This window comes from Euleptes europaea, chromosome 8 (assembly GCF_029931775.1).
Source record: "Euleptes europaea isolate rEulEur1 chromosome 8, rEulEur1.hap1, whole genome shotgun sequence".
Classification (NCBI taxonomy): domain Eukaryota; kingdom Metazoa; phylum Chordata; class Lepidosauria; order Squamata; family Sphaerodactylidae; genus Euleptes; species Euleptes europaea.
In genome coordinates this window covers 6,550,675-6,568,398 of record NC_079319.1, presented here as the reverse complement: position 1 = coordinate 6,568,398, position 17,724 = coordinate 6,550,675, and the positions used below count along the sequence as shown (strand labels likewise).

General features: G+C 45.2%; 1 protein-coding gene across 8 annotated transcripts in view; it reads right to left on the bottom strand.

Annotated features, from left to right (window-relative positions):
* Positions 1-932: 932 nt before the first annotated feature.
* PTK2 (protein tyrosine kinase 2) overlaps positions 933-17,724 on the bottom strand; it is a 317,569-nt gene continuing 300,777 nt past the window's right edge. For all 8 annotated transcript variants that reach the window (XM_056854175.1, XM_056854178.1, XM_056854176.1 and 5 more), the window contains 5 exons: positions 15,792-15,831; positions 14,118-14,224; positions 5,971-6,126; positions 3,846-3,926; positions 933-1,162 (listed from right to left, as the gene is read on the bottom strand). In XM_056854175.1, the coding sequence (XP_056710153.1) occupies positions 950-1,162; positions 3,846-3,926; positions 5,971-6,126; positions 14,118-14,224; positions 15,792-15,831 (597 nt within the window). In that variant the 3' untranslated portion in view covers positions 933-949. The remainder of the gene's footprint in view (positions 1,163-3,845; positions 3,927-5,970; positions 6,127-14,117; positions 14,225-15,791; positions 15,832-17,724) is intronic.

The following is a 17,724-nucleotide window of genomic DNA, read 5'->3' as shown; positions in this document are numbered from 1 at the left end:
TTTAATGTAAAAAAACATTTTTCCTAATATCCATACCTTTCCGCCCACAATCCTCTCTTCTTTAGGCATGTCAAGGGCTGATTTAACAACTCCAGTAGGTTTAAAATATTCATCATGGCTTTAATCTTTATAAATTATATAAAAATGGGGAACATGTATGGTTACAGAACTTTTTTTCCCTTCTAAATGCAGCTCTTCAGTTGCTCTGGTACAAAGCAGCTTTTCTGTTTTTGTTTTTTTTGCTTCCAAGGAAAATAACATTGCTACAAAAACTGGCACGTTATTCTGGTGAAGAGAGACCAAATTCTCTGTTTCTATGGCTATGGTTCTGATCCAATGGTCCACATCCACATGAAATGGGGGAGGGAAACACATGAAGAGGACTTTTAGTCTATGACTGACGCTTTGAAAATATAGCTTTTTAAAATCTTTCTTCTGTAAATTGTGATTAGCATTTTGTGGCATTAAGTGTTCTAATAAAAAAAAGTATTCCAGTCTGGACAGTCCACATATATTGCAGGCAAGAATTCTCAGCCCTGAGGTTTCCCAGAATTCTTCACAATATCTTGCTCAGTTCTGCAGCTTGGATATAGTTCTAGATCTGAGACTTTTCTTTTTTTTAAAAAAAAGAAAGAAAATTAAGTGATTCACATTCCATGTGATGCAAAATTGGTTTCCATCCGTCTGTACAGAGTTCTGTGAAAATTGCAGTGTTTTCGGATCTCAGACCTTACTTGGCATTGTGGATTATTTTAAAACAAACCCTTGCTTTAAAAGTAGGACGAGAAAAGAGAGTCAACAGGTGCCATTCGGTTAAGCAGGATGGGGGTTTGCTTGAAACCCGGGACGACGCAAAGACCACCCTCGTTTCTGCCAGAAGGCTCACGGTTGCTTCCCTTGCGAGAGCGCCTCTTCTCAAACCGAGCGATGCAGGCTCCACCCTCTGCCTTTAGTGGGGCCGGGACTGGCCGATGGATTTTAGCCTGGCTTGGTCAATAACATCCAGCAGGTTTTTGGCGTCCACGGCCAGAGCGTGAGCGGCCGTCAGCATCTGCTTTTTGTACTCCTGCTGCAGGCTGGTCATGACGTACTGCTGAGCCAGCTTCATCTTGTTGATCAGTTCGGCCAGGTCAGAGTTCAGGAGCTTCTGGGCCATCTCGATCTGGGGGAGGAAAAAATAAAGAGTTTGAAGGTTAACACAAAACAGCCATACAAAGAACCAGAACAGACCATCCACAAAGGGTCTGTCTCCCCTCCGCCCCCAAGAGCTCACTTTACAAGAAGAGTCCCAGAGCTTGATCTTGTTCACCTTTCACAACAGAATAACAGAATCAGAGTTGGAAGGGACCACCAGGGTCATCCAGTCCCACTCCCTGCACAATGCAGGAAATTCACAACTACCTTCCTCCCACACCCCCAGTGACCCCTACTCCATGCCCAGAAGATGGCCAAGGTGCCCTCCTCATGATCTGCCTAAGGACATAGAATCAGCATTGCTGACAGATGGCCATCTAGACTCTGCTTAAAAACCTCCGGGGATGGAGAGCTCACTACCTCCCGAGGAAGCCTGTTCTGCTGAGGAACCGCTCTAACTGTTAGAAGAAGAGTTGGTTTTTATACACCGACTTTCTCTACCACTTAAGGAAGAATCAAACCAGCTTACAATTACCTTCCCCTCCCCACAACAGACACCCTGTGGGATAGGTGGGGCTGAGAGAGCTCTAAGAGCCCAAGGTCACTCAGCAGTCTTCATGTGGAGGAGTGGGGAATCAAACCAGGTTCACCAGATTTGTGTCCACTGCTCCAAACCACCACTCTTAACCACTACACCATGCTGGCTCTCAACTGAGGAGTAAGAAACAAATGAGAGCCAAGATTCCACACTGGCAGTAGTGAGAAGTGCCAACAAAGTCACAGCTGACTTATGGCAACCTTGTGGTGGTTTTAAGGCAAGAGATGGTTTGCCATGGCCTACTTCTGCAGAGTGACCCTGGACTGTGTTGGCTATCCCCCGCCCAAAGGCTGACCCTGCTTAGTTTCCAGGATCTGACTAGCCTGAACCATTCCAGGTCAGGGAAGACGGTGTGGAGAGCCAAGAAAGGAGGCACTCTGAGGAAAACAACCATAGTTCACAAAACCTGCCACATCAATATATTTTTTATGGTGACGTGATCCCCCCCCCCTTTACAGCTGGTAGCTAGAGGTGTGATGCAGATCTCAAAAGTAATTAGACAGGATGTCCCTATTTTGTAAACCATTTCATTCTCACTTCTGGGACACTTGGAAGCAGCAGCAGAAGAGTTGGTTTTTATATGCCAACTTTTTCTACCACTTAAGGGAGACTCAAACTGGCTTACAATCACCAAATCCAGTTCAGCAGATTAGCCTCCGCCGCTCATGTGGAGGAATGGGAATCAAACTCGGTTCTTCAGAGTCCACCGCTCCAAACCACTGCTCTTAACCACTACACCACGCTGGCTCTCAGCAGGCCTTGGAGCAGTGACTTGCAGACGTACTTCATATCCCCCTTTAATGCCTCTGAATTAATACCTGTTCCTCTCCCTCCTCCCACCCTCGCTTGCAATGTGAGCGCTCAGGTACTCAAGACTTTGAGTTGAAATGTAGTAAAAGAAGATTTTCTACTTGTCCGAAGAAAGTGTAAAAAGCAGAGTATTGATTCAAATCACTGCAATTTATTGTAAACGCATCCTGAGCAAGTTAAAAGCCATGCACGGGTCCTATTATTTCAGGGGTAGGGAAAGAATTCACTTTTTGTCTTGAGGGTGGGTTCAGCCAGTTAATAATTCAGCATCAAACACCATGGCCATGGCTCACTGGCAGAACATTAGCTTGCTGTCCAGAGGGTCCCAAGTTCAATCTCTGGCTTCTCCAGTTAAAAGGATCAAGTAGGAGTGATGTGGAAGACCTCCGCCTCTGACCCTGGACAGCTGCTGCGAGTCTGAGTAGACAATACTGACTTTGATAAGCCAATGGTCTGATTCAGTGTAAGGCAGCTACCCAGAGCTTGTTCTGTTCAAAGGATATTCACATATCCTGCAGCATAAAACACATATTTAAAAAACATTACCCTGCATTTAGCCATGGCCTCCAAGTAGCATTACAACATTTTAAAGAGGAGAGTTACAAAATCACGCAATAAAAACAAAAGCAAGCAAATGAAATAGAACAAAGAACAGCTGAACCCATGTAAATCAGAACAATCCGGGCAGAAACAAAAGCCAGAATTCACATCCAACATGCTCTCTGCAGCATGAGTGCTTTCTCTTGCTGTTTGTAGGCCAAGAGTGAGGGAACTCCCCCTTTGCGGTGCCACTTCTGGTAAGGTCCTGCCCCGCACACCTTGGAGAGTGGGAGCTCATGTAACAGACCTTCCAGATCAGAGCAGTTATTCTGTACTCTGAGAAAAAGTCACAGTTCAGCAGTACAAAAAAATTGAAGTGTCCAACTTCAAGTGGGTTCTTGAAGTGGGTTCTATTAGCACTTACTTGCTCTGTGCAGCATGGTATAGTGGTTAAGAACAGTAGAGTCTGATCTGGAGAACCGGGTTTGATTCCCCACTCCTCCACATGAATGGCGGAGGCTAATCTGGTGAACTGGGTTTGTTTCCCCACTCCTACACATGAAGCCAGCTAGGTGACCTTGGGCAAGTTACAGTTCTATTAAGAGCTCCTCTCAGCCCCACCTACCTCACAGGGTGTCTGTTGTGGGGAGGGGAAGGTAATTGTAAGCCGGTTTGAGTCCCCCTTAAGTGGTAGAGAAAGACGGCATATAGAAATCAGCTCTCCAACAGGACCCTATATATTATCATGGCATTATTCACTTACCTCCCTGTGAGTACTTGTCGGGAGTACAGGGATGGTCTCATCTACAGTTGCCAATAGGGTCCTTAGTGCTAAACCAACCTCCTAGAAAAAAATAATAATCAAAGGAAGATTAATTAGCATCAGACAGAGGCAATACAAAGCAGGCTCTTCCTTCCTCGGGAGGAAGGCTCCCCGCGTTAGAGAAAAGTTCTGCACTTAGCTGAGTGGAGCGGTAGGACCCATTTCACCATTTCTGAATGCTCGCAATCTATTAAAAAAAAAAAAAACCTTCCTACTCGTAAATGTAGCACAACTGAGAGAAAAGTTCATATTCAGCCAGCTCCTTGCTGTGTTAGTTTAATTTGTGGGGTGTGTTAAGTGCCCTCAAGTTGCTTCTGACTTGTGGCGACCTTATAGATGAATGACCTCCAAAACGTCCTGTCATTAACAGCTTTGGTCAGGCCTTGCAAATAGAGGGCCATGGCTTCCTTTATAGAGTCAATTAATCTCACACTGGGTCTTCCTCTTTTCCTGCTGCCTCCATCTTTCCCTAGCATTATTGTCTTTTCCAGTGACTCCTGTCCTCTCATGTGACCAATGTCAGTTTAGTCATCTGAGCTCCTAGGGACAGTTCAGGCATTCTAATTTCAGGTTTTTATAAGTTTTACCTGTAGCGTTCTTCTCTTTTCCAGTTACGTCTTGTCTTCTCATGATGTGACAAAACACTGAGCTAGATGGACCAATGTTATCTCCCGGTATAAAGCAGTGTCATCCATCCAAGCAGACATGTGAAAGGGCTTCACTAATGCTAAGTGAAGGGGGGGGGGGGCGAGGCATGCACACGTGTCCCACCTCTCCCTGCCCTGTGAACCAACCTTCCTGCCTTCTCCTTAAGTGCTACAGAACTTTTCAAGATAGGCCTTCTAAAGCCAGGCTGTGTGAAACATATTTTATTTCATTTGCTTTACTTATACACCGCCTTCTCAACAGCTTTATTGGCGGGGCACTACTCTCAACCACAAAGGGATCAACGTGTCTGTATTTGTGGATCCACAACTCTGGAGGACTTGCCTCATTACATCCTGTTTTGCCCATTGTATGCAGGCCCCGGGGGCTACAGTTTTGGCAGGAATATTATCCGGTATCAATGCACACTCGGATGCAGAGACAATTATATTTCTGATATTGACACATATCTGTCTGCAATGCTGATTCTATGACCTTGGGCAGATGATGAGAGGGAGGGCATCTTGGCCATTTTCTGGGCATGGAGTAGGGGTCACTGGGGTTTGTGGGGGGGAGGTAGTTGTGAACTTCCTGCATTGTGCAGGGGGTTGGACTAGATGACCCTAGTGGTCCCTTCCAACTCTATGATTCATATGCTTCATATAGAGTCTCTTATTTCCCCTCTCCTTAATCTAATAAAGGATAGCTCCAAGGAAAGGAGACTGAGGAGTCTCCTATGGGAAGAATCAGGACCAGAGGGTGAAGCAAGTAGCTAAATTCTGTGCCACAATATATAAGATCCGTCAGACAAAGGCGGGGCTTGGTAATTTAACTTAAAATGGAGAATCTTTTATTAATTCGAGGTCTGTTTAAATTGTATAAACTATGAATTGTATATCCCATAGTTTTAGTTACTGTATATTCTCCAATTTTAATTTTGTAACTGATATGAACGTTTTAATGGCATTTGTGGTATTAATAAATGAATCTGAATCTATAGTCTCTTTGTTTGCTCTTGCAGTAAAGAAAATAAGGTCTAACGTGGTATCAGAAGGAGCAGCTTCTTTTCTTTTAAGTTCAAATGTTTTAGTATATCCCATTATGTATTCAATATTTTACTTGCAAATGTATTGTATTTGTATTTTATTTGTTTTAGCTAATTGTGATGGCCGATGGCTACATACAATAAAATTTTCATTCATTCATATCCAGCATTCCTCACCAATAGGGATCCAAAGTGTCTTACGTCGTTCTCCTCTCCTCTATTTTATCCTCATAAGAACCCAGTGAGGTAGGTTAAGTCTGAGAGTGTGCGACTGGCTTCCATACTAAAGTGGGGATTTGAACCCGAGTCTCCCGGATCCTGGGCCAATGCTCTAACCACTACATCATGCTGGCTCTCCAGTGGGGTCTTTCTTACCTTCACCATGGGGACGTACTCCTCTGGCGGAGCTGGCTGGATCTTGCTGGACATTTCTATGACCGCTTTCACCAGGCCGGTGACGTTCTCATACACCTTGTCATTAGACCGATCCAAGTTGGCTGTTGGAGGAGGGCTGATTTCTTGCGGCTGAATCTGAAAGGAAGGAGATGGTTTATTCCTCCAGCAGATGGCGCCCGCCTACTTTTTTTGTTTTGTTTTTAGAAAAAGCTTTAGCTACCAGCAACTCTGGCCTCTACTGCTCTAAACACAGGATTTCTGCAGGACCTTGGATATTTAGACTGTTATCTTCAAACCACCTAAATTCAATAAGAATACTCCCCAGAGCAGTGGTTCCCAAACGTTTTGAGTCATGGAGCACTTTTCAGGAGAGAAATTTGTCACGGAGCACTAATTTTCACCTAGCACCTATATGCTAAACTGAATGACAGTAGTATTTTTCTTTCCAGTCTCTTCACGGAGCACTAGATGTTTCGCGGAGCACCAAGTGCTCTGTGGAGCACAGTTTGGGAACCGCTGCTCCAGAGGAAGGGGTTTGAGGACTGCAGTCTTGCTTTCACTGCGCTTCAGTCCTTTTTATAGTTTTACCATCTTTTTACATGTGAGCCCTTATAGATTTATGACAGTAATCTTTAAAGTGTTAGCAAGGGTGCCGGCAGAGAGCCCAATACCACCCGATGTCCCAAAAAATACAAGGACAATCTAAGCTCTTCCTCACTGTTTCCCTTTCTCCACCGCTCAAAGCATGCCCTGTTTTTGTAAGGATAACATCATTTGCTGGAAACCTCGTTCCCCTCCCTGCAACCAGTAAGGGCCAGATATCCGAAAGGTACGCACTCACACACACACACACACAAAAAACCCACAAGTGCTGTTGATTGTTTTAGAATCACACTAGGATTTTCAAGAGAAATGCAACAGCGAGTATTTCTTCACACAAAACAACCACAATTTTTTTTGGAGCCCTGCTTCGCAAATCAAAATACACCTGAATGCATCTGGCCTTTAATTTAAGCTAAAAAATAATAATTCCTACCCTTTAGTTCGCAAATGAGGAATCCAGACTTGGTAGAAGCACAGCTGAGCAATGGTCGTGATAACAGAAAGAAGGAGGGGAAGAGAATGTGGTATGGTCCCCTTTGCTCGCCTCCCCCCTCCCCTCCTTCACAACCCTCATCCTGGTTTGTGCCGTCTCCTCCGTGCCATATGGTAGCCCTGCAGAGTAGAGCTTTTCCTGCAGTGATCCCAACACAAAAATGGCTCTCCTGATCAACAGCTCTTCCCTCCTACAGTGGCTGTTGATCAGGAGAGCCATTTTTGTGTTGGGACCAGTGTCTTCTTGGGGTCTACAGTGCAGTTTGCAGAAGCCATGTTTTGTATGAAAAAAGGTCGCTGGTTCAATTCTGGCACCTGCAGGGATAGGGAAAAACCAGCCCTCTCTTTACCTAAGAGTCTGAAGACAAAGGTGGTCTTGGTATGTTTGCATCAGGGCCGAAAACACGGCACAAACGAGAAGTGTGCATCTCTCTCATTTATTTATTTACTTACTTTATACCTCAGCTTTTCTCCCCAATAGGGAGTCCAAAGCAGCTGACGTTGTGCAGCTGAAATTAAATCAAGAGTTTCCGGCTAAACATTAGGAAGAATTTCCTGATGGTTAGAGCGGTTCCTCAGTGAAAAAGGCTTCAGGAGGTGGTGGGCCCTCCTTTGGAGGTTTTTAAGCAGAGGCTAGATGCCCATCTGTCAGCAATGCTGATTCTGTGAATCATAGAATTAGAGTTGGAAGGGACAACCAGTGTAATCTAGTCCAACCCCCTGCACAATGCAGGAAATTCTGAACTACCTCCCCCCCACACACACACCCAGTAACCAGAAGATGGCCAAGGTGCCCTCCCTCTCATAATCTGCTAGAATCAGCATTGCTGACAGATGGCCATCTAACCTCTTCTTAAAAACCTCCAAGGAAGGAGAGCTTACCACCTCCCGAGGAAGCCTGTTCCACTGAGAAACTGCTCTAATTTATGCAGAGTTTATGAGAAAGCTGGGCAGGAAGGGTTGTGTCAATGTTTGGCTCTGGTGGCCCTTTCTCACATGCCTAGAATTATGCTGATTGCCACTTTGGGGTCACAAAGCAATTTTCCTCCAGGCCAGATTGGCCCAGGGATCCTGGAGGGTTTTCCCCCTCATCTTCTGGGCATGGAGTAGGGGGTCACTGAGGGTGTGTGGGGGAGAAATTCCTGCATTGTGCAGAGGGTTCGACTAGATGACCCTGGTGGTCCTTCCAACTCTATGATTCCTTTCTATGATTCCTGTTTTATCCTCACCACAACCCTGTGAGGTGGGTACTCCTTGGCGTACTTTTGGAAGTGTAAGAATGGCTTCAGATTTAATGCCCCTTACTGTGGCTCTGTGGAAATGTCCGCAATATCCCAACCCCGGCTAGGGCCAGCATAGACTACCACCGCCACAATGACACCCTCCCACACACAGACACACACTTCAAGAACAGCCACTCACTTGTGGAGAGGGGTAGAGTAAGCAGGAATTTTGATTGATCGGGCCTGAAATAATTGCTGCAGCAACACGAGCTCATGCAAAGAGAGTCGGGTTGTGAAAAGCGAAAGCCACCCACCCACAGCCCTGGCATCCACACACACACACCCACACACAAACAGACGCACACGCAGAGTGCTTACCCGCCATGGCTAGTGTCGAGCAGAGTTTGAAGGAAGGTTAAAGAAATTTACCAGAAGAGAAAAAAACAAAAAAGAAAAACAAATATTAATGAATGCAGCCAGAGGAGGGGAACTTCCAAAATATGAGTCGCGGCAAGAGAGACCTGTTAAAAAAGAGCATCCACTCTGCAGTGCATGGGTACCCATTTCTGCCCAGTGGGGTTAGCTCCTGCCCTCCCACACATCACAGACATAGAGGGCTGAGCCCCAGGGGCCTGGAGGGAAAGGGTTAATTATGTGCCATGCACCCTGGACGAGAGAGCATGCAAACAGCCACAGGGCCGAGGCCATCTGAAAAGAAGCAAAGTCATGAACAGCATGGGGGGGGGGGCTTCTCTCTCTTGCGCGCGTGCCCCACACACCCGACTGGCAGCACAAAGAGATCAGGCAGAGAAAACCGAAGTCTCTTGGTTTATGGGAGGGGGGAAAGAGCTCAGCAGAAGGAATCCTTTAGTCATCTAATTGCCCAGCTCTTGGTTTGTAAGGATTTCTGGTCAGGCCCTTGGCAGAGTTCAACTGAAGGATGGTTTGGGGGCCAATTACCAACAACCCACTTGGTTTCTATGCTGAAATTCAAGAGCCCTGGCAGGAAAATTCTTCTGGCTGGTTTGAGATGCTCGCTTTTTGTATGCTTCGCTGCCATTTCTGAAGCCAATACTGAGCCTGCTCTACCACAAAGTCAATAGCCAGGGTCATCTGTGGCTCAATTGGCTGACCCTCAAGTAAAAAAAAAAAATCCATCCAGCTCCAGATTCTTCCAGGATTCAGAAGTTTGAGTCTTGCCGTTTCTGCTTCTCCTTGCAAACATGGGGATAACTAGGTTCAGCCCACAACCGATTACTTCTGTAAAGCCTCAAAGTCTTCGGCAGAGCTTTCTATTTAGCTTGGCAGGTTCCAACAAAGCCACGTTCTATTAAAACACATGGTTCAGTGGCTTCCCAAGAGAGGCCAGGAAAACCCACTGCAGGATCAAAGACTGCGAGAGAAGATGACACACACACACACACACACACACAATCCAGCCTCTCCCAAAAGAAAGCCGCTGCTAATATTCCCCTATCAGTTGAGAATACAGCAAATTGGGGGGGGGGGGGAGAGAACTGTCCTAGTAGTCTTTTCCCCATTTTGATATAAGGGGGATTCCTACAGCCTCTTCCCCCTCCCCTGCCTTGACACGTTTACACAGCAACTGTAACTGAAAACCCCAAGATCAGCAAATCATCCTTTTAAAAAAAAGTCAGAGGGCTGACAGCTTGAAAGACTTCGGCACTGCTTACAAACGAAACAATATTTCTGCAGTGCAGCCAGTCACGCCCACTTCGGATGGCTTCTCAACACAAGAGACAATCTCAGCCAGTTTTGAGAGAGAAGAAGAAGAGTTGGTTTTTATATGCCGACTTTCTCTACCACTTAAGAAAGAATCAAACCGGCTTACAATAATCTTCCCTTCCCCTCCCCACAACAGACACCCGGTGAGGTAGGTGGGGCTGAGAGAGTGTCACTAGCCCCAGGTCACCCAGCTGGCTTGAACACATGAAGCTGCCTTATACTGAATCAGACCCCTGGTCCATCAAAGTCAGTATTGTCTACTCAGACTGGCAGCGGCTCTCCAGGGTCTCAGGCAGAGGTCTTTCACATCACCTATCTGCTTAGTCCCTTTAACTGGAGATGCTGGGGATTGCGCCTGGGACCTTTTTCATGCCAAGCAGATGCTCTACCACTGAGCCACAGCCCCTCCCATGTATAGGAGTGGGGAAACGAATCCAGTTCATCAGATTAGCCTGCCCTGGTCATGTGAAGGAGTGGGGAATCAAACTGGTTCTCCAGATAAGAGTCCTTCACTCCAAGCCACCGCTCTTAACCACGACACCATGTGGCTCTCAGAGAAGAGAAGAGCATTGCATCCATTTTGCCAGGCCCTCTTGGTTTTTAATTCCACTGATGGGAATAAATTGGGTCTCCACTTTAGGTTGCTTCCCCCACCCCCACCCCGGAAAGAGCTAAAATAGATTTCACTTAACCAAGAATCTCCGTTGTGATCACTAAACGGGAACAGGACTCTTGGGAAAAGCCAGGCTGGTCTAGTTTTCCTGAGAAACTAAATTTGGAAAAACTTGTTCCAGCTGCCCTTGAATGAGAAGAGAGTTTTTTGCTGGAACTGGCTGCCGGCTAAGCTAGGGCCTGGACAGATGCCCCTGGGAACCTGGCAAGCGGGTCGCCGTGGCAACAGTCACCCCGTTTGGTCCCAACATCCGGTAAGCAAAAGGGAAGCACAGAACCACAGATACGGAGGGCGAACACAGAGTTCTGAGTAATTGCCCCTGTAGACTTATCCCTCCATGATTTCATGCAATCAATTTTTAAAACAGATTTTATGTTCAATTACTTTTTCCCCACCAAAGTTCTCTTTTAGTCAATACATGTTTACCTGAGTTCCAACCTCCCCTTTATGTATGTATGTATGTATGTATGTATGTATGTATGTATGTATGTATGTATTTTACTTTTAGCAAATTGTTGGAACATGAATAAACTGTCTCTGGACTAGCTGCACACATATGTCTTTGCTTTTGCAAGAAGAAAGGAAGAGGCATGACTTATTTACATACCTAAAAGATGCACATTTAATGTAACCCAACTAGACAATCAAACATTCCACACTAATTTGTTGTGCGAGTTTCCACAACAAGGGTACTTCCCCATCCCCATTTTCATGGCTGCAAGGAGTATAAAAAAGACAGTGCTCTTTTCTACTGGAGATTTGCCAAAGCCAGATTCCAAGCATTTTCAAATCTGTGGCTGCGGTAAGAACCCAAGTTTAAGCCAACCTGGGGATCAAGAGGAACTGAATTTCCACATTTTCAGGACAAAAAAGGTGATACCCAATGTCAGCAATTGGGTCGAGGTAGGCTAAAAATCCAAACACAATCAGCAAGAGCCAATACTTAGCACACCACGAGCGGCTCAGCAGGACAATGAAAACGGTGTGTCATAAGAACAGAAGAAGAGCCCTGTTGAATCAGGCCAGTGGTCCATCTAGTCCAGCATCCTGTCACACCCAGTGGCCAACCAGTTCCTCTGGAGGTCCAACAACAGGGCACAGTGGGTGGGGCCTTCCCCTGATGTTGCCTCCCAGGACTGGCCTTCAAGGGTTTACTGCTTCTGAATGTGGAGGCTCCCTTTAGTCAGCATACCGAGTAGCCACTGATTAGACCTCCTTGATGAAAAAAAGTGTCAAAGATGTCCTGCACTGGGAGGAAAAAAAGGAATGCTGGATACAGCCCATGGAGAAGTAGAATAAGCACCCATTTTGCCATTCATCTGCCACTGGCCACTCCCACTGAAAGCCTGGCAGATGAATGGCAAAATGGGTGCAGAGAACCCAAAATGGGTGTGGAGAACCCTGCAGAGAACATGTTCAATTTTTGCATCCCATTAACAAATCCACATGTAATTTGGGCCTCGGCTTCTAGGCAATTTTCAAGAAACACAAACCAACTCCCAAAGCTATTGAACAAAGGTTGAAAGCTGGATTCTAGAAGCATAAACAAATCCCATTTAGAGACTTATCAGCTACAAAGGCCAAGATTCAAAGAGCGGCACAATTAGTGGACTTTTGGCTTGCTCTCCCCACACACCGGCACTCCAGGACACTGGGCAGGGAATGCCCCTGGGCATCTCAGAGATCTCCAGATTCCCTAAAGTAGCCCACGGGATCAGGGACTGGGGCCTGAGCACAAAACTGCTCTGCTCTCTGCTATGATGCTTCTCAGCACAAGTCGAGCACAGCTGCTCGACTGCCCTCTTCAAGATAAGGGTGGGAAAAGAGGCTAAGATCACATATTCTCAGACTGGCACTCCTGAAGGTTTTTGAAATATAAACTCCAAAAGAGCACAGCTAAGTTTCTCTGAGCACAGCTAAGAGAAACAGACAACACAGCTGACCGCGTTCATTTCTGCTATGAGCCCAAACATCAGACAGCGAAGGTAAGGGACCTGGAGACAAAGCCCTACGAGGAAAGGCTGAGGGACTTAGGAGATGTTCAGTCTGGAGAAGAAAAGGTTGGAAGGGGGATACGATTGTTCTCTTTAAGTATTTGAATGGCTGGCACTTAGAGGAGGGGCAGGGAGGTGTCCCTGTTGGCAGTAGAGAATAGGACTCATAATAATAGGTTTAAATTAGGGCAGAAAGGTACCAGGTGGATATTAGGAAAAACATTTTTACAGTGAGAGTAGTTCAGCAGTGGAATCAGCTGCCTAGGAAGGTGGTGAACTCCTCCTCTCTGGCAGTCTTCAAGCAGTGGTTGGACATACAGGGATGCTTTAGGCTGAACCTGAATTGAGCAGGGGGTTGAACTAGATGGCCTGTATGGACCCTTTCAACTCTATGATTCTATGAATCAAAGCAAAACTGCAGCTTGGAGATTGGAATGGACCCCCTCACTGAAGGCCTTCTGGAGATTGGTTAAAACAGTATAGCCACATCCCACTGAAAGGAAGGGCTCAGTTGGTTATAATTACATCATAAGTTGCAATGAGCCGGACTTCAGGATGAGATGATGAGGCTTCTTGGAAACTGAAGCAAATAAATTACTTGAAGGGGGGTGTTCTCTGCTCTCCAGAAAAAAGTGGAGACAGCAGTGGTATGCAGACTAAAAGTTTCCGCTGTTTCCTTGACAGTGTTCAAGGTTTAATATTGAATAACTGACTTCTCAACTGAGCAGGCATTTAATTGGCTCCAAACTCTGTTAATTACACAACAGCTCAATACAAACAACATTTGGGCTTCTATACGGACAACCAAATCTTTGCTGACTGAAATTACTGTTTTGCCACACGTCATCGTGATCCAAAAATGTATCAAGTCTGGATGTATGACCTGGAAGGGTATCATTAAAAACTGGCTAAGCATCTTTAAGAAGCATTATCTATGTTCCAACATGAGGTCTTATTCCATGTCAAAAATGTGTAGGCCAAGAGTTTGGGGCACTTGACCTCAACTTAAAGACCGCGTGTTTGACCCTGAGCTTGCAGTTGAATTGCATGGCCTTCTCTACAGAGAATGCACATCCTGTGTGTGTGTTAAGTGCCATCAAGTCACCTCCGACTCATGGCGACCCTATGAATCAAAGTCCCCCCAAATGTCTTATCTTTGACAGCCTTGCTCAGATCATGCACATGTAGGGCTGTGGAGAAATGAATCTGACACAGGGAGGTAATTTCCTTTCTCCAGCTGCCTTGAGTTACGGAAGTATCTCTGTCCTAAACACATCTGCCCTGATTGGCCAAGTTGGGTTTTGGTAGGCTTTCTGTTTGTGACAATAACGTCACTTAACAACTCATTGATGGGTAGCCAAACAACGGGCACTTGGGGCAGCAATAAGAATATACCTTCACCCCCTCGTTGTAGCTGTCGACAGGGCTGTTGAGGCTGGCAATGCTACCCAAATGGCTGGGAGCTCCCGGGCGAGGCGGTTTCTTTGGTGGTGCGGAGTGATCTAGTAGAAGGGGAAAAAACAATATGTAACGATAAAGGGGGGGGAAACCCCTACCGTTTTGTTAGTTTCATTTCATCACAGAATTGTGGAGTTAGAATGCTCAGCCCTCTTTAGGGCCTCCACACATAACATACGGAGGGATAATGCCGAGTTGTTTTCTGTTGCCCCAGAAGGTCGGACCAGACCTAACAGGTTGAAATTAAATCAAAAGAGTTTCCATCTAGACCAGTGGTTCCCAACCTTTTTTTGACCAGGGACCACTAGGACTTTTTTGTTCGGTGCAGGGACCCCAAGGTTCAAAATAAAAATTCCGAGAATTTGAAAATAAACTTTAATCATAACTGTTAGTTAAACATTAAACTTAGAATAAAATTTGAATATATATTTTTATAATAGAGAACTTTTAATTGAAAATATTAATGTATTATGGGTTTATAACTTTGTTTCGTGCACCTTAATTTAGTTCTCGCGGACCCCTGGGGGTCCATGGACCCCTGGTTGGGAACCAGTGATCTAGACATTAGGAAGAATTTTCTAACAGTTAGAGTGGTTCCTCAGTGGAACAGGCTTTCTCGAGAGGTGGTAAGTGCTCCTTCCCTGGAGGTTTTTAAGAAGAGGCTACATGGCCATCTGTCAGCAATGCTGATTCTATGACCTTAAGCAGATGATGAGAGGGAGGGCGTCTTGGCCATCTTCTGGGCATGGAGTAGGGGTCACTGGGGCTGTGGGGGGGAGGTAGTTGTGAATTTCCTGCATTGTGTAGGGGGTTGGACTAGATGACCCTGGTGGTACCTTCCAACTCTATGATTCTATGAACCTTAAAAAAATCAGGAATGTTTAGGTGGTGGTACTGAATATATCTCATCAAGACATTCTTTATCAGTGAGCTTGACTTGTTGTTTTTTGACTCCATGAATGATATTGGTGTCAGGAATCAGCTTTTTGTGGCATCCAAAGAGGGGCAGTTTAACAAACTGTGGATTGTTTGTTAATCCAAGCCAATGTGCAAATCCTGATTCTTGTCAAATACCCAAACCGGTGTTTGCGTGACATCTGAATGCCCACACAGGACGTAAAATGTCCTGTTCCTTTAACTGAGCTTTAAATGTGTGGAAATGGGCTGGGGAAGCTTTTCAGGGCATGGAGGTAAATAACCTCACTTGGTCGATAACATCTCATTAAGCCTCTGTTACAGGGAAAGGGCATTTTCGCCAGCCAGCAACCGTTGCATTCACCACCCAGCAATAAGCCTGGTATTGCTGTAATAAGCAATGTCAAAATGGTCACCTGACGTGAATCAAAAGCACCCCAGAGACCTCAAACTGGATGCCTTTGCCTGGTTTTGGACAAGCACCGAGACACCCCTAGAAAGTTCAAGCAAGGCAAGAACTGAGGAGGTTCTATTGGACTCCTTGCTCAGGAGCTAGAGATCCCTTGAGCACACAGGACTTCTCCCGATTCATCCTGGAAAAATGTGGCTTACCTCTTCAGCCTCTAATGCATTTTTTTTAATGGAGAAAAAGGGGAGAGACAAGAGTTCAAGTCAAGCAATCTGCTTATGGCTTACCTGGTTTACCCACAGGCTGATAAATATGCTGGTTAGATGCCTGGAAAAGGACAATAAATTTAGTCCATCTACTCACAGTGTTTATGGGCAAAAAAACTCCTCCATTTAACAACTCCCCCATCAGAGGCTGATCTAACCACAAAAATACCCAGCATATTTCCCATATCCTCTCCCATCCATCTCAAATTTCAGGAGAAAAACAAAGTCCTAGTGTAAATCATGAGCCTGAAGAATAAAATGACCCCTTCATCACATACGGTTTTGCTCTGTATCTGTGCTGATATATCCATGCTCAGTCACTGTTACCATTACTCAAACAGATTGGCATGTTTACAGCAAACTATGTCTTCAGTCCAAAAATACCTTAGTAAAATAAATCATGGCTACTGAGCTGCAGAAATGGTGTTTGAAAAGCTCGTGGCCCAGGTCTCTCCTTATTGTTCAAGAGAATAGAGGAGATTAAAAGGGTTTGTTTTTTTCCCTCTTTCCATAGCAATTAGGGCTCTGTTTCACAATCGAAAGGCAAACAAACAAGAAGGCCTTGATTAATGATTTGGAAAGGCTTGAAATCTAATCATATTTATCCAACTCTCTGCCAATTCAAATAAAAAGTCTGAACAGTCACTGTACAACCAAAGTGACATTTGTCTGTGAATGTTTCGTTTCTGAGTTCTTGGAAGATATTTATTTAACAAAGCTTTAAGAAAAGCACATCTGCAGAGTTTTCTTTTGCATATTAAAAGTGCTGACACAGGCAAGGCCCTAGGGAAATCTGAATAGAGGAGCTTTCTTATACAAAAAAGCAACTTGGAATAGAGAACGCTCACAGGCATAATCTTGAATCTACATAGGAGCGCTGTCTGGGTCGCTCTGACTTTAAAGTGAGGCGTATCCAATAAATGATAACTACCAACATCCATGGTATTCAGAGGTCACCTTGCAAAATGCCGCCAAGCCACAAAGTGCCTGCACAAACTCATCTACTCCCACCAATAAATCCTCAATAATTCCCTGCACTGATTCATTCAACATGTTCTTGCTAGCTGTTTCTACCTTCCTGGCTAATTCACACACACACACACGAAGAAGAAGAGTTGGTTTTTATATGCCGACTTTCTCTACCACTTAAGGAAGAATCAAACCAGTTTACAGTCACCTTCCATTCTCCTCCCCACAACAAACACCCTGTGAGGCAGGTGGGGCTGAAAGAGCTGTGACTAGCCCAAGGTCAGCCAGCTGGCTTTGTGTGTAGGAGTGGGGAAACAAATCCAGTTCACCAGGTTAGCCTCCACCGCTCATGTGGAGGAGTGGGGAATCAAACCCAGTTCTCCAGATCTGAGTCCACCACTCTTAACCACTACACCACGCTGGCTCCACACACCAAAGTTTGCTTGAAAAACAAACTTAAACTAAATTTGCAACCTTGAAAGCTGGAAATAAGATCTAGGAAAATGACTCTTCTCACTTAACCCAAGATAAAGGTATGAAGTTCAGTCCCTGAATTAGACTGGACGGTGAAAATCACACCGCAGTGAGCCGAAACTGCCCTTTCCTCCTTGAGGCCTAATATCCAGCTGTCACGGTCTCTGACATATATATGGTATTTTGTGAACATGTGCAGAATTAATTCCGCATGTAAAGCTTGAATATAACATGCAAACTAATCACAAGCTACAGAGGCTTGTATAATGAAATGCATGTGTAATGCAAATGTCCTTAGAACAGACTGACTGAATTCTCTCAAGGTCAGCTCTATCAAGAACTAACTAAGTTACCCTAATCTTATCCTTGAAGGGGAAGAAAAGAGCACTTTCCTTATCCATCAATAAGATGTGACTAAAATCACCTTTCTGACTCAGCTGCCAGATGTCAGAATCTCACAAGCAGAACACTTTTGCCCGTCTCAAGATATCTTAATGTGCTAAGAGTGCAT